The sequence below is a fragment of the Pangasianodon hypophthalmus genome, chromosome 2 (assembly GCF_027358585.1).
Source record: "Pangasianodon hypophthalmus isolate fPanHyp1 chromosome 2, fPanHyp1.pri, whole genome shotgun sequence".
Lineage (NCBI taxonomy): Eukaryota > Metazoa > Chordata > Actinopteri > Siluriformes > Pangasiidae > Pangasianodon > Pangasianodon hypophthalmus.
In genome coordinates, this window is record NC_069711.1 from 23,016,387 (window position 1) to 23,041,708 (window position 25,322).

General features: G+C 38.4%; 1 protein-coding gene across 2 annotated transcripts in view; it reads right to left on the reverse strand.

The window, feature by feature from the left end:
• The window catches only part of pik3r3b (phosphoinositide-3-kinase, regulatory subunit 3b (gamma)), a 191,104-nt gene that overhangs the window by 127,391 nt on the left and 38,391 nt on the right, over positions 1-25,322 (reverse strand). The window contains exons 3-4 of one of the 2 annotated variants that reach the window (XM_026933188.3): positions 4,660-4,752; positions 4,297-4,374 (exon numbers count right to left, since the gene is read on the reverse strand). The exons of the other annotated variant lie outside the window; for it this stretch is intronic. Of the exons in view, the coding sequence (XP_026788989.1) occupies positions 4,297-4,374; positions 4,660-4,752 (171 nt within the window). The remainder of the gene's footprint in view (positions 1-4,296; positions 4,375-4,659; positions 4,753-25,322) is intronic. 2 annotated transcript variants of the gene reach the window in all.

Sequence of the window (25,322 nt, forward strand, 5' to 3'; positions counted from 1 at the left end):
GGAGATGGTGTTCTTAGGGTGATGAGCAGTGTTAGGTTTCCACCAAACGTAGCGCTTTGTGCCAAGGCTTAAAAAGGTTCAATTTGGGTCTCATCAGACCAGAGAACCTTTTTTTTTTCCATATGTTTGACTCTTTCTTGGAGAGCATGTCTTTCTCCATTTAACATGTCTTTCTCCATGCAGGACTTCATATGTCCTTTTTAATAATGGCTTTCTTCTCAACAGTCTTCCATGGCTGCTCTATGGTTGTCCTGTAAACAGCTGATCTGTGGATCTCCAGCTCATTCAGAGTTACCCCTGGCCTCTTGGTTGCTTCTCTGACTAACACCCTCCTTACTCAGTCACTGACTTTTGCTGGACAGCTTCCTTTAGGCAAAGTCACACTTGTACCTTATTCTCTAACAAACTCTGGGGCCTGTCAGGAGCAGGTGTATTTATATTGGCATCACATGACACTTTAATCGCACATAGGTCCATTCAACAAATTATGTGACTTCTGATGGCAACTGGTTTCACCAGAACTAATTTATTTAATTGGTGGTGAATACTTATGCGATCACAAATTTTATGGTCTTTATTTATAAATACTTTTGGGTCTCTGGAGAATTAGTGGTTAGGCTTCGGCGATTCCCAGCCAGGGAACCAACCCGCACACAGTAGTGCTCTCCCAGTGCCGGTCCCAAGCCCGGATAAAATTCAAATCAAACATGCCCACCAACGATCCGCTGTAGCGACTCCTAACGGGAGCAGCCAAAAGAAGAGGAACTACATTTATAAATACTTTTGTAAACTATATTCTCATGTATAAATAAAATGAACTGAACATCCATGAAAAAAAACCACTACTGTCCAGTGGCACTGAAAGACAGCTTTTCATCTTTTAACACTTTTAATCAAAGTACCGTTTGCCTGGCAATGTTCAGAAAGTAAAATTAATCTAAAATACTCTAAAACAATACTAAAAGAAAGTTAAATGGATCAGATATGCCTGTACCTTGGTGCACACTAACGTCAAAGCTCGTATACATCAGTCACTCTCTTCTTATTCATATTTATGCATAATTGCACATACATGTATTGTATGTGTATGTCAACATCCTTATAATAATCACATACTACAACCCCATAACATGCCTGGCATAGGTAGATATCATCTGAAACAATCTACAAGTGTACATTCTTTCTAAGCTTTTTATTTCTTACTTATTTTGTTTAAGTGCATAATCATTGCATTCTTAACTTTTGATAAAAAAGTACAAAGCTTGTAATAAAAATAGTAATGAAGATGTAGCAATTGTTAAAACTAAAGTTTCCACTTTACGTATATATGTATATAAAGGACGAGGCATATATTTATAGGAACAAGTTTAACTTCAACTTCTCCTCCAGTGCCACTTTGTTATTTATGGAGGTGGCACAGCCGAAAAAAAAGTCAGAGCACTCCCTTGTGGTGCCAGCAAGAATTTCAGCTCAAACTTTCAGCTCAACTTTCAGAGCACTGCCCAAAACAACAACCATGCAGTGTATCATGAATCATAATTTAGCTCATTGTGTGGGAAAAAAAATGCTTTTGCTGAATATTTACACTAAATGATGTTTACTTACATGGTGTTTGGACAAGTTCTAGGGTTCTGAATATGAAACCAGCTGTAGAATTTATTGCTCATTAATCAGTGTATCATAATAATATTGTCCTTCACATAAATTATATCCCAAAAGATAGCAATAAGCAAACTAGCCCTCAAACAAATAACTGAATGTTATATTTAGGCCTCTGAGTATTCTCACTGACCTTCAACACATCAGATGAGATGCTATGGGTGTTTAATGAATCACAGCTTTCACAACATCCAACAAAAGGAAATTACATTGGTCAGATTGACAATGAGGCCTCGTGAATGCATAGATACATATTCAGTTTCATTACATTCAGTTTCAAGTTTATTAGGTATGTGTGACTATGGTGTGTGGTCTAAATCACGCAGAACAGCATTTCCAACATGGTTCATATGAGTGATTTGGTGGTAAGTGTGATCGTTCAAACATCTCCCAAAGGGCGTGAGATTTTCACGCAACTGTAACAACAGCTTACTAAGAATGGTGCAATGAAAACAGCTGGTGAATTAGAAGGGTGAACGAAAACCAGATAGACCATGAGCAAGAAATCTCATCCAAATTCAACATCTTCTTAATCAACCTTTGCTTTGAATGGCCTAAAACAGCTAAAGACCAGATGCAGATGTGGAACAAGAAAACGTCTCTCAGTGGGCTTCAGAACTGAACCACTGAGAAGTGGAACCAAAGTGGTCTGGTCACTGGAGTCCATTGAGTCATCTTTGCAAAAAGTACCCACAGGTTGTGTCAGTGATATGGAGACAATGTGGGGAATGGTTTCCTGAAATATGTGGACACATGGAATATCAGAAACATCACAGCTCATAATCTCTCCATAGCAATGCTTTATCCCAGTTGGACAGACACTTGGACCACAAGGCATGTATTAAGACAAGATCCTGAAGTTGATTATTTTCTAATAATAGCACTGTTTTATTCCATTTTTACTGCAGCAATTTGCCAACACTACCATTTTGATTTATTGATGACAAATATGTCGAACACTTTAACTGTTTATTGTTAGATCTAATGTTGCAGAACATCCGCAAAAAACCCCCCTTCGTTTCTGTTATCCCTTATATTCTAGCATCTATAAATCTTCACCAGCCTCTCTTTTTCATTCTCATGAAGTTAATAATACAAAAACATGCAGCTTGTCATGTTACCAAGAAACTGCAAAGTGCAGTTTTCCTCAACACTTTTCTGTGTGAGACAGCTTTACCTTTGACTGTTACACAGCACTGACACTGGTTCCAAAACCATGAAAACTTCACTGTATCAACAATTTACACGTGTCTGCTATTCAAGTCCCTGTGTAGGTTGTTACTACAGAAACAATAACATTAGAATGAGTGCATTAATATAAACTTGTAAAAAATCTGTGAGAGCCATGGTGAACCATGAACCATCTTCTGGTATAAATAATGAATATTGAATGTTGCACTTCTAAACAATATATGTAAGTGTGACAAATGACCTACATACATTATTACAAACTGAAACAGTGTGTAATAACAATGACATCACATGCTTACATTGGATGTCAGTATATAAGAGTTTAAAACGTTTAGTATTGGACTCTGGACTGATGAACACTTGGCTAAATGTGTTCCTGAGCTGTTGCAGGGAACTGTATAGTGGATGAGAGCTGTCGGCAAGAATTGAGTCGAGTTTATCCATAATCCTCCTCTACATTACAATAAGGCTTTGCCTTACCACTGACTACCTGCCAAGTTTTTGTAGGTTCACTGAATGGCTCCAGAAACAAGGCAAGATTTCATTGATTTGTTGGCCTGCATGGTCTCTTGATTTTAATCATATTGAGGATCTTTGGGATGACCTGGACGCTGTTTGTACTGTGTAGGTGTCCATTTGAAGCAACTCTTTTCCACTTGGCACACCATATCTGTGCATTGCAACAAGCTTGTAGAACCCATATTCAGACAAATTCATGCTTTTCTGAAAGTCAAGCGGCACACAATACTATATGCTAGAGAAGTTAGATACCTCATATACTGGCAACTCTGTTCGCACTGCAATATATTGCTCTGCAGTTACAATATGTAGCATTGGAATTGGAATTTTACCAGCTTCTCTGATTTCCTCCCAAAAACTTGCCAGCAGGTGTATTGCTGACTCTAAACTGCACCTTGATGTGAATGAGTGTGAGAATGTGAGTGTGCATGGTGCCCTGTGATGGACTTCGACCCAACCAGAATGTATTCTGGCTTTGCGTCAAATGTTCCCGGGTTGATGTCTGGATCCATCATGACCCTGACCATGATAAAGCACTTTCTGAAGATGAATGGATAATGGAGATGAAAGTTTTGGTCATACTGTGAAGCCCTAGTGACCCAAAAGCTCATTTCCTCTAACGCTAGAACTCCAACCTGAAAAAAACTAAATATTATTCTAAGCTGTGTATTATGAAAACATCTTTAAGTATCAAGATATGATATTTTTGGCATATTTCCCACCCCTGCTATTGATATGGCTCATAGCTGTAGCTGTAGTGTGTGTACATACAGAGCTGGACCATCTCTACAGATCTCTTCATATCTTGAGAATGGGTACCATTTTTTTCCCCCAACACAAAACAACCCTAGAATCAGTGCATGCATGCATGAAAAGTGTCCCCTCACATTACTGTGCATTTCAATATTTGACATTATGCTAACTCACCTGTGTCCAGAGCCTGTTGTAGGTTGATTGGTGCACTGGAACCTAACAGGGTTCTGTGGACTGGCTCATTTTCCCAGCCTGATCAAATACAAAGGACAAACATGTGAAAACAAACCTACAGGATCAAACTGACACAGAGGATAAATAACAACTATAGCAGAGCCCTGATTTAAGACCGAAACTTTGTGACTTTCCTTTCAATAGGTTAAAATGTGGGCCAATAGCAAAGTCAATAAGCTCAAATACACAGAACCTAGCATGCTGCATTGACTACACAATCAATTAATAGCATTTTGAGGGAGTCTGGTCCTGTATGATGGATTAGCTTTAAGTGTATGTACACTAATGAGTGATAAATCTCACCAGGTCTCTCCAGAGCCTCAGTGAGTCTGAGCACCACGGCTGGGGCCTGGTCCGGCACGGTACACTGCTCCAGCGAATCCCCCAACCCACAGCCTGTCATCAGAAACACACAAACACACGCAGAGGGGGATTAACTATAGACAATCCGATATGCTCTGTCCATTATTCACAAGAATAAGAAAGAGAAGCAGGCGACGGGAGATACGCAATATTCTACCACCCCATATTCTCTGATTAGCTGCCTGCCTCTAAGTCACTGTGGCAATCCTCCCTAGAGACAAAGCTGTCACACTCACACTGCCATTATGATGATAGACACCACAATGTCCACACAGACACAGAGATGGACACAGGATTTATGAGCGTCTGCCCGTAAACTGACCGGGGATGGGATGTAAATTTAAAAAAAAAACAAAACTTATAGTCATTATAAAGTAAAATACCACACGAGAGTAAAAAAAGAACCTATATTTTTAAATATATGATCATGTGTGCATGCTTGGGCTTGTGGACTATTTGTGTGTAATCTATTAGACAGGATAATGGATTAGCCTCTGGCTCAATTCTGTAGCATAATTTAAAGTTAAATACATGGAGTGTGTAATTTTCATTGCTTGTTGATCAAAGTTAGCACATTATTTTTTTTTTATTAATTGTCAGTAAGCAGTTCATATGAAGTATGGTGTTGTGAGACCATGAAATGAAAAAATATGTTAAATTAGTGTGAAACATTAGCAGTTAGTATTTAGGATTAGCTTAGGGCTTAGGGAGAATGTTAGCATTACTACCATGTTAATAAACTTTCTACCATTTGTTTCATTTTTATTACTGTTGCTGATTGAATACTTAATTTTGTAATACTTTTGAATAGTTTTTGGTTAGTACTTTAGGATAAATATCATGCTCTTGAATGTGACATGGTAATTACTATCTAATGTTAGCTAAATTGTGCTAGCTTACAGCTTAGTTTAAGACTTCAAGATGTGAAATAGTAATAAGGTTGAAAATTTGACCTTGGCACTTAGTTTCATTATAAGAGAAACAAATATATTTCCCCCTCAGTGTCAAACTGCACATTCTTTTCCTCACAGAATTATTAGCTTACATGAACATGCATGTTCATGACCTCCAGTACTAAATATACTTAGCATTAAAGTATGAAAGAGACATGGCTGCCTTCTTCCAGGGCCACTAACCCAACAACTGGGACAAACATCAAACGAAACAAAACATTTGATTAAGTTGGAGCCAAATATAAAGCACCCACAAATATCAGAGGGAGTTCAAGCACTGGCTGTTCAGTTGCTTCGCTAGTCACTATGTCTTTGATGCTGATGGCACATAAATAAGCACACAGAAACACACAGACTCAATTATTTCTAACAGTCCTGCCATATTATACTATAGGCTTGAAAATGCCACCTAAGTGATGATTAGGGATACGAGAGCTAGCAAACATGCATGGCATTTACATGGTTGGACTGAATGGCATGGCTTTTTGTGGGATATTTACATAGATAACCACACCATTACCATCATATTAGCATGAATGTTATTGAGACAATTCCTATGAGAAATCCCGGAGCCACGTGGCTTTCCTTCTCACATGTGAGCAGTGAGGCTCAGGGAACAGAGGTACTCCTGTATTCCTGTTTAGGAGCCTTCACCAGCCCTATTTAGTGACAGTGCTAATTAGGACTGATGCGTACCATTTGCTGCTATCACTACCTCTCCATCTTAGTGTACATATTTCATCATTAGGGAATGTTTGTTTATCAGACTGAGTCGCACAAAGGAGTATCTGTTGATAACAGAAAAGGTTGTTGTTTGGGACTTTGGATATAGCTGTGATGCTAATCAGCACAATAGTGGCCCTGTAGCATCACATGGAAGAGGTGCTAGCTGATTTGTTTGACTCGTGTGAATTAAAGAAGTAATGAAACCAAATCCACAGGATTGAGCAAGAAGATGCTAAATTAGCATACATGAGAATCCGGCCATGTTCCTGCACCTGGGAATCAACTCCAATTCTGGACAATGGGAACGGAATGGGAAAAACACTGTTCTGGAACTATCATTATGTAAATGCACAGTTTAATACTGTTCCATAGGTAATAAAATGAGAAATGGCTGAAAGGGTAAGATTTGGAGCAATAATGAGAAAAAGTGAAAGAGATGAATAGCAGGAATTTCTGGGAGTTTTTGATGAAGGTGGCACAAGGATAGAAACGGGGATTACACTTGTTACCGGTGGTGTGCATTGGTATTCTAGCAGCACAAAGCAACTTTAATTGCTCCACATCCTGTCGATCTCTCCACGGACTCCGAGAAGGCATCGCTTATGAATGAGCAAAGAGGTGATGGTGGTTCTGACAGAATCATAATTCTCTCTCTCTCTCTCTCTCTCAAACACCCACCCACACACACACACACACGCACACACAGTCTCTCTCCTTTGTTGTAGAATCCTCTCACTTTCCAGAGTGTATGGTATGTACAATGTGAATGACATGGACAAAAGGCCAAACTAACATTTGTGCATTCTCCACTAGCTTGGCGACGTATCTGTGGAGTAGCTGTTCATGGTTGTTTATATGTTCTTGTGCTTTCCCTCCTCGTCTTAGAGAGCTCTGTATTTTCTGTATGGTTTCTCGATTAGCATTGCTGTCACACCTGATCACAGTGGCAATCCCTCACAAGGCAATACCACACTTTGAGAGGGCCCAGACCTTTGGAGCCCCCGGCTCCTGCCTGACGGAGCGCAATGCATTATAGCCGGCCCCTGCAGAATTCATACGCACTTACCCAGTCACACGCGTCTCACCCCAGCAAAGCACTTAGAAGGTCGCTTTTGTTGCTTTTTTCCTTCATTTTGGTTGTTAATGACAGTTGTGGTCAAAAAACCAACAATCTCACTGTTATTAACAAAGAGAAGCACATTTAAAAGCTAGACATTGTATTCATACTTGCTTGGAATATAAACACGTGACCCCAAAACATTAATACTTTGGTTCACCATGAACTCGAAAAGTCATTTGGATAACAAATTGTCTAATAATGATATCCCAGGGAATTAGTGGGGATATAATACGAAATTTTATTAAACCAAATTAGTGACTGTGATTAAGTAAGATTGTACCATTTTCATAATAATGTTTGATATTTACAAAATGAAGTGAACAACAATAGCTTCACAGCTTTCTGTTCTGTTTCTGGAACTAACATGACTAAATCTAAAGTTAAATTATTTATATAGTTTTAGTTAAAACTAAATAAAACTAATAGTAAATATAAAACTCACAATAAAAAAATCAAATGTAAATGAAAAACAATTTAAACACTAACACAGAGAAGCAACTATCTGCTATCATTCATGTGACAGCATCAGCTTCAGTGATGTGTAAAAAAAAAAAAAAAACACCCAGGATATAAAAAGACATGGTGCATACATAGTTGTATTGTGTATTTGTATAAAAATGGCTGGAGTTGTAATAGAGGGAATAGAGCAGGATGCTTTTAGATAGCAGCAGCCTCATCATCCACAAACTCTAAGTGCTCCAGCCTGGATGCTTTAGAGAACACAGGAGCCCAGCAGATGTTATCTGTTTTCTATTAAGTGGACAGAAAGCAATTTCTTGGGCTTCCACTGCAGCGTTTGTGTGTGTGTGTGTGTATGTGTGTGTGCGCTGCCGTCAGGGTGACAGGGAATTACAGGGATCAACACTTCTGCACAAAGCCATTAATGTGGCTCCATCCAAGGGTCAGCCCACTGAGTGTATAGGAAACATACATGTACAATACTCACACAAACATTCCAATGCATTCTTACTTTCAACTCTCCTTTTACCTTCTTCTCTCACTTCTCTAAGTTGTATTCACTCAGTTGTATTCACCATTTTCACCTGCCGTAATCACATCTAATAGTGCTCCTGACAGAAACTTGTCAGAATAGTGTGCAGAGCACTCCAGTTCTCACCAGGGGGCGTTGCAATCTCTTCTGACTTTGAACAGCCTTTGTGTGCTCTAGGACGTACCTGGCTCTATGTTACCTATGTGTAGGACTCAAAGGAACAGTAAAAGGCAAGTCGTCTCCTCTCTTGGACATACAGTGTAGTAATATACACAGTACTGTGCAAAAGTCTTAGGCACATATAAAGAAATGATGTAGAGCAAAGATGCCTTCAAAAATAATGAAATTAAATGTTTCTAAACAAACAAAAAAAACACTATAAAGAGCAGCATCTTGCAGAACCAGCCACAGTTCTTCTGGAGACTTTTTTCTGTAACATTTAATTTTGTGCTGGAAAACTAATGTTTGGAAATTTAAAATGTTCTGTACTGACTCTATAATGTAGATAATAAAATAACAATTTATCACAAAGTTTGTAATATAAAAGAATGCCTAAGATTTCTGCACATATATATATATATATATATATATATATATATATATATACACACACACACACACACACACACACACTATATACAGGTAATACTGTGATATACTATGAGCTATAACATCATGGACAGGCCACTATTATCACTATCCCTAAATAGAACTGGCTTTAGTACTGTATGAATCATGTTTACAGTCAGTATTCCCACTCAAAATCTGTACTCTCGTACACTTCACACCTCCTACAATTGAGAAATGTCAGTACATACCAAATGTTATATATGCATAGAGCAATAAAATTCAAGATGTCAAATGCTACAATGGGGCTGTGGTAAATGGAAAATTCACACAGAATGCAGGGTGAGTCAAAGACAAAAAAGTGTTTTCAATACAGATATATTATATTATATTATATTATATTATATTATATCATACTATATTATATTATATTATATTATATTATATTATATTATAAATAGATAATTGTTAGCTTTGGTAAACTGCTGTGGTATAAGAGAAATTATTGTTTTGGAACATCCCCAAACAAGTTAGTTGCTGTTCTCACTTACGGTATAACAGCTATAAACAGTCATTCCCTCACCAGCCTCTCTTTTTTCTATTTTGAAGTTAATAAGACAAAAAATGGAAAAGCTCTCTGTCTTTCCTGTTTCAGAAAACTTGGTTACAGCGCTGCTGCTGACTGTTGCGAAACACTGACACTGGAGACTCCTTCCAAAAATGCTAAATAAATGTCTCCTAACAGAAAGCTTCCATAGAATCAACAATTACACGTTTTCTTAATAACAGCTTTACGTGGAGCATCCTCCACACAAACCCTGTGGAAGTTGTTACTATAGAAACGATATCAGACCAAGCGCATTAATATAAACCCGTGATTTGAATTATAGCCGGCACTACTGTCAGAGCTGCTGTAATAATCTGCTGTAATAAATAATCAACACCTCCAAGGGGGCTGTAGCCTCTGTGTTCACCGGGCCTAATCAGCTGAGCAAAGGCAGTGGTTCTACAGCGGGGCTCACGCAAGAGGCCGACATGGCAGCCTCTCCAGCTCAGCTCGCTAGTGGACATATTGTCTGGCGGCTCAGGACCCCCAAGACCAAAGTAGGCATGTTAGGAACCACGCCTTAAAGTGGGGGTTCTGTCATGTCAGCCCAAAAAGCGGCACCGGACTACATTCCCCATCAACCCCTGCACACCACAAGAGATCACAAGCACCTGAGTCAAGTTAATGTCTAATGAGCACTACTCTTAAGTTCTGTCATTTGTAGCACTCTTTGTCTCCATCTGCCATATTCACTTTGTGTTTGTGATTGTGCATTGCACTAATTATTCATCTGCACTGGCATCCGCCTCCAACTCAGTAACCTGACACAGCAGCGCTCTGGTATGTATTGTTTTATATTATATTATATTATATCATATCATATCATATCATATCATATCATATCATATTAAATTTAAGCAATATCACAAAAGCACAAGTGCGGTTATACTGAATATCAGCACAGCTGTGATTTGTCTGTAGGCATGGAGCTGCAGGCTGAGTGCCATAGCTAATCATAGCTGTGCCGATATAACTGCAGGAATTGCAAGTTCTAATTATAAAATATTATATTTTATGTATAATGCACTGTACGTATATTAAAATATGAATATATAGCAATACTAAAACATTTCATAGCTACGCACTGGGACATGGTCCAAAAAAATTTACAATTTTATCATACATTCAGAATTTTAATATGTTAAAAACCATATAAGGCATAATATGCTTGAATCACACTACGAGAACTACAGACCGCCAAAAACTCATTTCATTTTTAAATGCAGTTACAGCTTCTACTTTTTGTTTATAAGTGAGTTCTTGTAAGAATGTGAATTGTCAACCCTACTCAAGTTTTCTATTTATTAATTCTCTAGTGCATATTCTCCAGATAAAGTGCTGCATAACCACTGGCAGTTACTACAAAACATCTGAATTTGATCTCAGATGCTGGAAGAGACTATAACTAAGTCCTGATAAAGGAATGAGTTTGGTGTAGAATATTAATCTTAACAGGAAAGGAAAAGCCAGAACTGGTTTCACATCTACAGGAAAAGATAAATAACTGCAACACTTCCGTTTGGTGATTGGGAATTCACAGTGGGATCAAACTGAAATGGCTGGATTACTTCATTCTCCCTTATAAATCTGAGTTTGAAGTGCATTTTGTTGATTACATAAACCACACTCCCCATACACTGGCTTTCAGACAAAGAAAACTGATATCTATCTCAAGTAGATAAATCTTTGCAGTTCTACTGCTCACACAATGTACTTATAAATTCAGCTCATTCAGGTCATTTTGCTTGCTTATTTTTATGTATTTGAAGAAACTGTTTCATTCTGAGCATTTGAGCATAACACACCCAAGCCTGCTCTACATTTAGAGTCACTTTTCACATCTGTTCATATGCATGCATTTACTCCACTAGTCAAGTGGAGTCTAGTCAAGACTCTCTGACTGACAATTCTGCCCACTCCAACAGACACTCTCAACCAATCCTACCCACTCCCGTGGACACTCCTGACCAATCTCACCCATTCCCATAAACACTTTAAGCATTCCTGCCCATTCCTGTAGGCACTCTTGACCAATCCCACCCCATAGACACTCCTGACCAATCCTTTCTGCTCCCATAGATTGTTCTGACCAATCCTGCCCACTTTCAAAGATTCTTTTGATCAATCCCACCTACTCCCATAGACACCCTTAACCAATCCTGCTCAGTCGTGTAGACACTGTTGACCATCCCACCCACTTCCTTAAACTCTCTTACGCATTCCTGCCCACTCCCGTAGACAATCAATATGACACTCTTGACCAATCCCACCCACTCTTGACCATTCCTGCCCACTTGCATAGACACTCGACGAATCCTGCTCCAGAGACACTCTTGACCAATCCTGCCCGCTCTCATAGACCCTCCTGACCAATCTTGTCTGCAACCATAGATTCTTTTGTCCAAGCCTGGCTGCTTGCAAAGATTGTTTTGACAAATCCCACCCAGTCCTGTAAACACTGTTGACCAATCCCACCCGCTCTTGTAGACACATTTTATCATTTCAGCCCACTCCCAAAGACAGTCTTTACCGATCCCACCCAGAGTGCAGTTATTTTTCCACATATCCACCCATAATATTTTTAATAAACTTAGTTGTCTCTATTTTGCAAAATATAAATAAATTACTAATTCACACGAGAGCATCCCTGACCCTAAATCTCAGGATTTACAGAAAGTGAATGAAAGAAAGTGGCAAAAGTGGCCACGTCCACTATGCTCCTATGGTAAAAAACATGATATTTTGTGAGGACCTGGTGTTTGTGGGAACATTTTACCCTATCACTGTGAGGACATGTAGTCTGTTTTGGGCCTCATGCCTCATAAAAGGCATGTATGTATACAAACACACACACACACACACACACACACACACACACACACACTCTTTCTCTCTCTGGACTGGTGTCTATGCATGCTGAATCATTTAGATAATTGCAATAATGTGTCACTGAGACTTATTGAATTTCAAGGTGTGATCTGCAGTGGCTATTCATGCAATTTGTGTTTCTCAGCCCTTATTGATTTTGTGTTCATTGTCTATTCCTTCAAGACTAAGAAAATACATTATATACATCAATCAATTCCACAAATTTTATCTCCTACAGTGGTGTTTGAAAAGTTGTGAACCCTTTAGAATTTTCTATATTTCTGCATAAATATGACGTAAAACATCATCAGAGTTTCACACAAGTCCTAAAAGTAGATAAAGGGAACCAAATGATCCAATATTACACATCTGTGAGTGGCAAACATATGTGAACCTTTGCAGCTTCAACAGAACAGCTTCAAATCTGGGATGTTGGTGGGTTTCCTCACATGAACTGCTTGCTTCAGGTCCTTCCATAACATTTCTATTGGATTAAAGTTAGGACTTCAACTTGGCCATTCTGAAACATTACCTTTATTCTTCTTTAACCATTCTTTGGTAGAATGATTTGTATGTTTAGGGTCGTTGCTTTGCTACATGACATGCTTTCTCTTGAGATTCAGTTCATGGACAGATGTCCTAAAATTTTCCTTTAGAATTTGCTGGTTCCATCAGTGATGACAAGCCGTCCTAGCCCAGATATAGCAAAACAGACCCAAACCATGATACTACCACCACTATGTTTCACAGATGGGATAAGGTTCTTATTCAATAATGCAGTGTTTTCCTTTCTCCAAACATAACACTTCTCAATTAAACCAAAAAGTTCCACTTTGGTCTCATCAGTCCACAAAACATTTTCCAATAGCCTTCTGGCTATTGTGGTCCATGTGATTTTTAGCAAACCTAGCAAACTGTAGATGGGCAGCAATGCTCTTTCTGGAGAACAGTGGCTTTCTCCTTGCACCCCTGCCATGCACACCATTGTTGTTCAGTGTTCTCCTGATGGTGGATTCATGAACATTAACAGTAGCCAATGTGAGAGAGGCCTTTAGTTGCTAAGAAGTTACTCTAGGTTCCTTTGTGACCTCAGAGACTATTACACGTCTTGCTTTTGGAGTGATCTTTGTTGGTCGATCACTCCTGGGGAGGGTAACAATGGTCTTGAATTTCCTCCATTTGTACACAATCTGTCTGTGTATTCGTGGAGTCCAAACTCTTTAGAGATGGTTTTGTAATCTTCTCCAGCCTGATGAGTATCAACAACTCTTTTTCTGAGGTCCTCGGAAATCTCCTTTGCTCATGCCATGATACACTTCCACAAACGTGTTGTGAAGATCAGACATTGATAGATCTCTATTCTTTAAATACGGGCACTCACTCACACCTGATTGTCATCCCATTGACTGAAAACACCTGACTAATTTCACCTTCAAATTAACTGCTAATCCTAGAGGTTCATATACTTTTGCCACTCACAGATATGTGATATTGCATCATTTTTCTCAATAAATAAATGGCCAAGTATAATATTTCTGTCTCTTTTGTTTAATTGGGTTCTCTTTGTCTGTTTTTAGGACTTGTGTTAAAATGTGATGATGTTTTAGGTCATATTTATGCAGGTATATAGAAAATTCTAAAGGGTTCACAAACTTTCAAGCACCACTGTATTATATGCACAAGCACACTCATGGTATCTCGCTCTTAACACACCTACACGATTTTAATCATGCATGATTAAAATTACAATTAAGTTCCAAAAAGACCTTCCATAAAGAAAAAAATGGATGACCCATTAATTTCAGGCAATCTTCTGAAAATTTCAGCCCGATGAATATCAATGAAACCCATAAAAAGAAAAAAAAAGTCCTTCCACAATTCTGTTAATGTTACTGGACTGCATTTGAAGTTTATCAGCCCGGCTTTGTTATACAGTGAACATCTAATTTTCTTTTCCTCCGAAGTCTTCAAGCACAGATAAATATAGGATCGAGGAGGAAGGAGATGAAGGAGAGGGACAAGATGAAAGAAGAAAAAAATGAGGCATGGATGTGAAGGTTGGAAAGAGGAACAGGGAGAAAGTAAAAAGCCAAGTTTGGAAAGAGTGAGTGAATTAATGAGATGTAGAAAAAAAAGAAGAGAGGAAAGGAAAAGCAGGTGCCAGAATCGGCCTGGAGAGGGAGGTCAGACCGCGGGCTTCCCAAAAAGCCACCTGGCAGGGGCTCGTCCTCGGATGTTTCCCCTGCAGCCAATGACTGAGGCCCATGAGAGGGGTGTGGAGCACATGCCTCTTCAATTAGAGCAAGAGAGCAGGAGAGAGCAAGGCAGAGGAAAAGAGAGAGGGAGGAAACACACACACAGATACACAGAGAGAGTGGGGGGGAGAAAATGTGCAAAGTTAGCAAAGAGCAACTTTTGAGACCTGTGCAGAAGGCAATAAGGAAAAAAGGTGGAGGTTAAATCTTTTATTTGACATGGAATGTTTGTCTCAAGAAATAAACATTGACTAGAGTCTGAAAAAAGAGCAAGAAATTAATCTGTTTGAATTCAAATTTTCCCCAGAATACAGTTAACTCTTTGAACATAATGGTGAAAAAAAGGTTTATTTATAAAATGGCTTATCCTTGATCTCACCTTGATCAATTAGACCCAGCTGGTCAATTAAACATTTAAACAATTTTCTTTATTTAACAACAAAGAATATTGGAGAACAAAAAGATATAAACTTACAGGTACCATACATTTTGATCATTTAAGTCTACAGTGTCCTAAATGTGAGGAATCAGACTTGACATATTTAAATAGTACCTTAACCCAGTCGTCACAACTGTGTCTACTGACCCATGAGCATGATATAAATGCTGAAGGACAATGCTATTAACATATCATTAATTATCCATTTAAAGATTATATGCACCAAATATGGTAGTTATATATAGAATGTATTATACTGCAGCGTTGTTCGGATTGGTCAGAAGGTGTTGATTAATTTTCTATCGCAGCAGCTCTGAGAACAAAAGCAGCTGCAAGGGTTATATTAATGCACTAATATGTTATCCTTTCTATAGTAATGGCTTTCACATGGATTTGTATGGCTTCACATAAAGAGATTACCGTGTAATGTGCAGCAGCTTTCTCTCACTAGACATTCATGTAACATTTATGGAAGGAGTCTCCAGTGTCAGCACTTTGCAACAGTCAGAAATAAAGCTGCAACTAAGTTTTTTGGCAAGGAGGTCTTCAGAACAGAGAGCTTTGCAGACAAGCTGCATTACTACACAACATAAGTGATAACAGAAACCTTTTTCAGGAACATTTCACAACTCAACAAAATGTAACTACGAATGGACAAAGAGTATGGCATGATGTTCCTTAATAAATAAAAAATGCAATAAAATACATAATAATATATTCTGTTATAGGAAAATAATCAACTTTGGGGTGGTAAAAGTAACTCCACTTCAGATCTGGCTGCATCACACCACCATATCATTGATTATTTTCCTATAACAGCAGGCCTCCAAGTATTCCTTACATCCATTTTATTTGATGCTTGCTTGAAATAAGAGGCTCTGGTCATGTGACTCTTTATACCACCCAAATAAACCTGTACACATAAAGTCAAGATAACGTAATTTTATCTGTAGTGTGTTTCTTCGTCGAGAAAATACATCAAACTCTTTTGCATATCCAAAGCAAAGTGACCAGTAACCAGTGGGATTGAATGGGTTAATTGTGACCACTGTTGGGTTAGGTGGCAACTGAGGCATGGGCTGAAAGCTGAAAAAAAGTGTGTGTGTGTGTGTGCATGTGGTATCCCTGAAGTGTGTGTGAACTACAGGCAGCAGCGTGGCGATCATCATAGACTACAGTATGAATATAATGGTCATTTAGTGAGAAATTGCTATTAGAGACATAAGACATTGGCCAGGAGATATAAGATATTCTCGGCTGAGAACACAACTAGAATATGAGTGTGTGTATGTGTGTGTGTGTGTGTGTGTGTGTGTGTGTGTGAAAAACATGTGCTCATTCATAAGCTCCTGGCTGTAGACCACTGGGCCATGCATAATTAATAAGGCAAGGGAGATAAAAGCAGACTGAGATTATTTTTTTCAACTCGGCGCAGCACATCCATGCTCGTGTTTTCAGAACACGTCTCTCATGTTTCTCACAGTAATTGGCATCCTTTAGAGCAGCAAGAGAGAAAGTGAATGTAGGCCAACACACTCCTGCGAGCCACAAAATATTTATCAGATATTGCCCATCCACCCCCTGCAGCACTAACACTCCACATGGCGTGCAGCAGAATAAAGTGCTGCCACGGGCTCTTTGAGCACCTCCGAGTACAATAACAAGAAAACACACCAAAAATACAGCAACTCAAAACACAAGTGTGCGTGAGAGCCTGATAATATGAGTTCGCTACAAAGAATTTTCAAACATTTCTGATGCAAAATAAACATAAAATACTTTGTCTATTTGTTGAACCTTAGTTAATATTAAGTTATACAAGTAGCATGTGGTCATAATGAAAGAAAGATTATTATAATATTATAATAACACAATATTGTCATACTTTGACAAGATGTTTTAAAACTTTTTTCTTTAGTTTGACTAGCTAAATTAATTAATTAAAATTAAAAAAAGCAGAAGTAGACTTTCAGATATGGATGGCGAAAAATGATCTATTATGAGTAAGTATATGTATTTTTCCCTTTTTTTTTTTCTTCATTTTTTCAAATACCATACCAATATCAAATACCATACGAATAGCATGGCTGTGATTCAACATAGCCACAAGGCCGTAGTTCTATAAACAAGAAATTAATATTGAGTAACAGTCATTTTGGACACAATATGGCCAAATGTTCTGTTTATTTTTGCTTATTTTACACAGCCACACTTATTTTACAGCACCTCAGCTATCTGATTGTACAATCCCGTTAAAGGTGCTTCCGGTAAAATTGGCGTCCCTTCTTCATTTTCATCTTCATCTGATGAGCTTTCATATTTTAAGTCAAAATATGGCTGAAATGACAATAAACTCCACTTGAACTTGAACTTGAAGTTATATTCCTGAAAAGCATGGTTTGCCACGTCCGCTGATGATAACACTACTGTAGTAACTGTTTTGAACTAGGAAGTGGAATTTTATGTGGTGAACCCAGACCATTTTTTTACATACATGGTTAAAATAGTTCATGTGAATGGATAAACAGACTCGAAATTTTGCATGCGAAATGGCCAAATAATCTATTTTCAATAGGCTTAAGCCTTTGTTAATAATAATTTTGTCAATATAATTTTAGAAATCATGAAGTGTCTACAGATTACTTAAAATGTAGTCTTAAAATGTAAAAGTTTAAACCAATATGAAGGAAAAACACAGCCTACAGCCTGCGCTACCTTCAAACACTGCGTGCTTAGACTTAGACGCCCCCATGTTCGTATGTTTTCAGCAACAAGCTGGCAGCTAACTCTGATGAGTGATGTATATTTTGTTTCTCGAACAGTGAACTGTATAGTCAGTGTTTTAGATTTAACAAACGGGTCGCCACAGCGGATCACTGGTCCGCATATTTGATTTAGCACAATTTTTACACCAGATGCCCTTCCAGATGCCCTTCCTGATGCAACTCTCCCCAATTTTATCTGGGCTTGGGACCGGCAGTGGAAGTGCATTGTTGTGTGCAACCCCAGTGGATGGGGTAGGTTCCCTGGCTAGGAACCCGGGCCATGGCAGTAAGAGCCCTGAGGCCTAACCACTAGTCCTCCAGGGACCCAATGAAGAGTTCACTAAGTTGTGCAAAAATAGTAACGGTGCCATCTACAGCAAAAAGTGCAAATAATGTTGTTTTTTTAAAAATATCCTTTCTTTAAATATCCTTTATTTAAAAGAACCACTGTTTACTATTTGCTATAGATGGTGCTGTTACTATTTTTTCCAAAGTCCATTCTAATAAATAAAAACTTTAATATATATATATATATATATATATATATATATATATTTAATAACTTACATAAGCAATAATTTAATAAATTGCATAATTTTTCAATTGCATTATGTAAGAACAAAAAAATTGAAATTGTAATCAAGAATAGTTAATAAAGTTGAAAAAAAGAGATTAAAAAAAAAAGAAGTAGTCTGTAGAAGTAGTCTGAGCTACTTCTCCAAAATAATTTCCTCAGTCAGAACTGATAAATAATGCAAAGGCCTGAAGTCGAATGCAGAGAGTGCAGCCGCAATCGACACGTTATACACAAATTAGCACAAGACTGAGAACATGCAGCAGAAAGGAGAACATGAAATGGTTGCCTTGAGGATGAAGGGGGTGATCTGAAACTGGAAAGTGTTCAAACAGTGAGTTCACTTCTCAAGCCAGCGATAGTTAGACGCCATCATAAACCACAACCAATTTTATCTGTGTTTAAACAACACATCGTTATATTCTAATGAGACTTGGATGGTACTCAAGAGCTGTCTGATCTTTCCTCATGGAGTCCTGGCAATGAAACTCCAGACTAGACCCGTGTGCCTCTCGAACACCACTCGAGTTTCTCACAACATGTACACTATTACTCAAATGATAGTATGTCAAATACATACTGCAGTAAAGATGCCCTCTCAAAACACCAGCCATGGCGAGTAGAAAAACATCTCAGCCACACAATGCAGTATTTCATGACTGAATATACAATTCTTTCTCAATTTCAACAGAAGAACCACTCACTCCCCTGTCAGCAGTAACACATTCGTACGATAACCACTGATTTCCTGTAAACATATTGTACATGTGAATGTAAGCGGTCCTGTTCCACAGTTCTTGTTCAATGCTCTCTGCACTTACTATACAAACATGTGTCAGCTCCTGCTACACCTAATTGGGATTTTAATGTATATATATTGATTGCCCTGTTGACCCGAGGCCAAATGTCATCAATGTGTTCTTGGTGTTCTCAGCTGTTAGTTTCTGCAAATGACCAACAAAAAAGTGCTGATGGCTGAGAAACACTTCAGCAGGAAATCAATGAATCATTTTTGCTCCGTATGCAAGGCTATTTTGCATTGACGCTGGCCATTTGTTTCATTATATTTTACCTGAGGTAATGACTATGGACAAAAGAAAACAATCGTGGTATCTTTGGCTACATTTACACTGTAGGCAAAATCTTTTTTTTTTCATGAATGTGTGCACACTCTCCCTAACAGCTGTTTTGCTGTTGAATATATTGTTATCTTATAACCACAGCACTGTTGAATTCTTGAGTCTGACTAGTCAGAAGGTGTTGATTAATCTTCTATAACAGCAGCTCTAATAATAGTGTCCGCTGTAATTTATACCAATTAAGGAGATATCAGTGTTTTCTAACAGCCAGTATGTTTTCCACCACATAAAGTCTTCAAGAGGGAGGACTTTCCAATTTCTTGGTAACATGACAAGCTGTGCTCTTGACTAAGAGATAGACAAAGAGAGAATGGTGAGGGAGCAACTGTGTATAGCGGCGATATCACAAGTGATAAAAGGATTTAACTTGTTTTGTGGACAACAAACACAACATTAAACTTAACTATAAATCTTTAAAAGTATGACACGACAAAATGAAAATATGTATTATGATTTGCTCGCATTTCTAGACTTTAGCAAGTTCGCTGCCACACTTAGCTTCCGTAAAATGTTAATATTACCTAGTGGTCAAAATGGGAACTGCAACAAGTGCTAACTGAGATCCATATAGGCAGGATGGACTAGCCTTTTGTGTGGATCTTGAGGGCTGGAAATATTGCTAAAAGTTCTAAACCCTGGTTAATGATATTACCTCAAAGCCAGTAGAATGTATGTCTAAAATCACTCACAACAAGATGCTAGACTGTATGTTGGATGACTGTTTTTTGATGACTCTCAACTTCCTATTATGGGATTACTCTAAAAATTCAATGGATTGTAGCCTGTAGCATAAGTCAAGTGTGATAGCCTCGACTTAAGTCTGTCTGAGGTTATGGCGTTATTTAATATCGGCCTGCCCCACCAAAATCTATGTTCATGTGCCACTGCTGGTAATGTCTGTATGTTGTACCATTTTAGTTTATATTATAAATAAAAAAAATCAAAAATCTTAAATGATGTAATACATTATCATGTAGAATGGTAATATACATGATGCAAACATTTGATTCTAAACATGGTTTTTAAAAGAAACATTTCTTGCTTGAAACACTTTTAGCAGGAGGAACGAAATGTTCCTTTACATTCACACTTGGCAGACATCCTTATCCAGAGCAACTTACAATTATCTCATTTATACAACTGAGCAGTTGAGGGTTAAGGACCTTGCTCAAAGGGCCAGCAGTAGCAGCTTAGTGGTGCTGAGATTTGAACTAACAACCTTATCAGAAGTCCAATGTCTTAACCACTGAGGAACTACCCATTATAATATAATATTCAAGATGCTCTGTTCACAATGTGAATAATGACAATTGGATTTTAGCAGTAATCAGAATTGAGCACTTACTCTTGCCCTGTGAACATAACCGAATTCTTTTCAAGACTGCTTTTTTTTTCAAGATTACCCTGAAAAAACATGATATCTGGGGCTACATTTACACTGTAGGTAATAATGTGCAAATTATATGTGGCAGAGATGTTTTTTTCCCATTACAGTGTGAACAGCAGAAGTCACATTGAATCTGGCATTTTTGATTGCAACTGGGTCTACTTTCATATCGGTACTAAAATATCTGATATATGGAGGAACAATCACACCGAATTTCATGTTTAGCACAATTTCACACTGGGGATGTGCTTGACTCTTCAGAACTAGGTAAGCCACATCAGAATGCCGTTGAAATGAGACTGAGACTGTTTTAGAGTGCCATTTGTGTGTGTGTGTGTGAGAGAGAGAGAGAGAGAGAGAGAGAGTCAGACAGAGACCTATCACTAATAACTCCCATCAGCCACAGCCAAGAATTTGATTCAGGAACGGAAGCAGGGGTTATGGGTTATCACTATGTGCGCCCACCCCCTCCACATGATTTACAGTTTTTAGTTTTCCACACCTGCGCTAAATTAGTTGTCCCCATGTGGTGTCCGACCACGTTAATGGATAGCTAAGCACAGCTGTACAGCCAAGGTGTAAAGATCAGACATAGATGTATGGCTCAGGTCAGAATGTCTGAAGAAGACACACCAGTAGAAAGAGCAGTTCTTTGGGAGAAGGTTACGTGACGCGTGTGTTTGACCTGTACAGACAGGTGGACAGGTGTGTGCGATCTGGAATAAAAATGGAGGTCTTCTAGCAGGACTCACTCTACTAGTCCGTAGATAAGAGCTGGAGAGTGTTTGCAGGCTTTTGTGTAGCTGCTTGGTCATGGTGAACTGAACGTAAAGGACTCTGGGAGGAAATTAACAAGCCATGTGAAATGGTCTGTGTGTACGTCATTAACAATTTATCAGTAATAGCACCATATAGCATCCAATCAAGCATAACATTCACAAAGTGGATTAAATATGAAAAACAACATACACACACAGCAGCTGGTAAACTGTAATTAAATGATCAAAGTGAGCAAGGCTTAAAGACCAAGCTAGAGGTTGTTGATTTCTGGCTGTAACGGCTCTCAGTAGAGCTTCTCTGTAGCACCGATATACACTGACTGAACCGGAAAACATAGTGGAGAGCTATCAAAAGACAGCTCTTATCGTTACAACTAAAAAGTTGATTCATTTCCATACAGCAGCCACATGAAGTGTTTTATTTCTTTTATAACACAGCAATCTGGCAAAAATCGTATTTTTTATTAATTAAAGAATGGCAGGTTGTACATTTATTCATTTATAGCTACATTCAGGGTTATGGAACGTGGGAGCTTCTGTTATTGCTTGACTAAGAAATGGCAAAGCTCTTCATTCTGAAGACTCCTGTGCTGAAAAAAAAGTCTATTTGTATTTATATTTATTTGTTTGTTTATTTACATATTTATTAACTTATTAATACAATTAATGCAATTTAATATAACTCATTTTTACAGCAAAGAAACTTTTATTGTGGTGGAAAAGTTTAAAGTGAGGCCTTGGCCCCAGAACCAACACCAACACTTTATCAGTGGATTTGCTATTAGAAGAAAGGACGACATTTCACAAAGGGGTCATAAGCATAATGAAAGCACACGATGGTTGGAATGTAATTAAAGGTCTGAAATACATCCACAATACAAGTGAATGCAGTATTATAATCTATATTACAGCAGACGCATTAAATCACTGTAATCCCTCATTCCCATACCTGCTGCAGTGTTCCAGTTATCAGCGAGCCCTTCCGTGTCATTTATCTCAGTCACTCCATCCACAGAACAGACAGTTTAATGAACAGTCACGACTCAGCACTGTCTCAGTGACGGAAATCGTTCTCTTCGGTACCTGCTGCCAGTGATACGGCCGTCTGAGCTAGCTCTCTCTGTGAAGTGACAGGCGTCAAACCATTTGCATTAGCTTCTCTGCTAAGATCTCATTCAGAGAGGCAGAGATTAACAAAAGGTGTCTGACATCGAGGTTAGTGGTGAATGAGCGGCTTCACATCCCAAGCATATCTGAGGAGGAAGTTAATGAGGTTTTTAACAGGGCTTTGCTCATACGCGCATCAACGCTGATCATTAGCTTAGTGCAGCACTGTGGGTTTAGCTAGCATGCCAATTTGTAGGTGAAACAAAGGGAGCTAACAAAATAGTCAAAGATTTATACTCTTTTATACATTTATACATTTTCTCGATGTACAACTGGAAAATAATCCACGCACTGATATCCTCTTAAGATTACATCTCATCTTAACACTAAACCGCTTCAGTTTTAATTGTAGGTTTTTACTCTCAGATAAAAGGCATTAAGTATAAGCACTAAACTAGAACCTTCTTATGCGAATCTCTTTGCTGGATTTGAAAAAAAAAACTGAAAAATTCAACCTTTAGTGATGTCGGAAGATTTCTCTTTGAAAACCAATATAACCCTGCAGACTCTCAATCCTACTAGCATTACAGCGCTTCCTATCCAAAGCACTGCAAAATTCATTTCCTTACTCACAGCTAATGAGACTGAATTGTATTTGCAGTGAGAGTAAAGACAGAAAAGCAAGGAAATGTGTGGCTTCCTAAGAAAGTCATAGATGATGCCATGGCCCGAGTTACCTCTACCGAGAGCGCTGAACAATAAACAATCCACTGCCTGAAACAGAGAGAATTGCTTTGGTGCTCACTTATCATTGGCTCAAGTTATACTTTAAAACTTCAAAATCCTCCAGGATCCTGAGACTGCCTCCCTTTTTAAGGTACTTCCACTTATATCCTACAGATGGGGACAAAAATGTAAGAACATGTCATACTTTTGATCAGTTTATAGTTTATAGTATATGAATTTAATGTTGTGGAATATCTGTGAAAGAAGTTCATTCCTGTTATCACAGTTATTCCCTCACCAGGCTGTCTTTTTTCTCTCTATTAAAGTTAGCTTTGTCCTTAAGATTGTCCTTAAGATTTTACACAAAAACCCATTTCACCTCTCCACTCACATGCAGGGTGTTATGGAAGGCATGGTGTATATCAAAAGGCAATCTGAAAATCATAGTCGGGGTCAGAGCACAGGCAGACAAGATTAAACTAGGATAATCTATATTCGTAAAACAGGAAAATAATCGAGGATCAAAACCAGGAAGTACGACTAGAAAGTCGTGAGTGGGGAACATGGTAAAACAAGGCTTTTAATTTAATGATACAAAAATGTACAGTAAGACTTCGTTCTAAGGGACAGAAACAACAGGGCATAAATAGACAAACTAGTTAAATGCTTAACACAGAACAGATGAGCACAATTGGGTAACACACCAATGATAGGATGGGGGAGACAGCACCAACACCAAAACACATCAAAACAAACAAAAGCTGAAAATATACAACACAAACAATGTGCGAGTTTATTTATAAGGAATTTATAATTTAATACTTTAATACTATTACTACTACTACTACTACTACTAATAATAATAATAATAGTAAAAATAATAATGTAGCATCCCATTTCACTTAGCAGCACCACCTTTAGGAATGCTAGCCAACTATAAGCTTGCAACTCCTTCCAGCTGAGTAGTGAGACAAAGCAGACCATAAATGTACATCATAGTGCAGAATAAGGATTTATGAGCATGTGTTAACATTCACAATGTGCACTGAAAACCCTATCCTAGGTTTTATGTAAGAAAATAAGACACCCAGGAGTCCTTCTGAGTGTCTCTCTCCTAAAAATCTCCATCATAAACCCACTTCAGCAGCAGCCTCTGTTCCCTACAGTGTGGCTCTGAGACCCACTCTTCAGGGTAAGCTGTCCCATCACTCAAACCCTGGAAGAATGCATGGAAATAAGCTGTAGTAAGAGCACTTTTTGTCTCAGTTCCAGGGAGAGAAAGGATACTTCCCATTGCTAAGAGCTGGATTCATCAATTTTAGGAGGCTTTGCAGACTTGAGACAAATGGCCTGGAAACCACCGGAGCTGTATTTGTAAATGTACTCTCCTGGATGTTCTGCTCTTTCTCACACACACACTGACAGTTTTGCAAACCTGATCTTGGCTGACACCCAGAAGACATTAACGGTTATGCTAAAGCACACATGGTGTGATGTCTGTGCAAGCAGTCCCGCAACACGGATCAGCGGTTTGCATCACTCTCCCTGCAGCACCTCTGTTATTACTCCTGTTACTGCAGTAGTAACTCTCTAACTGCGT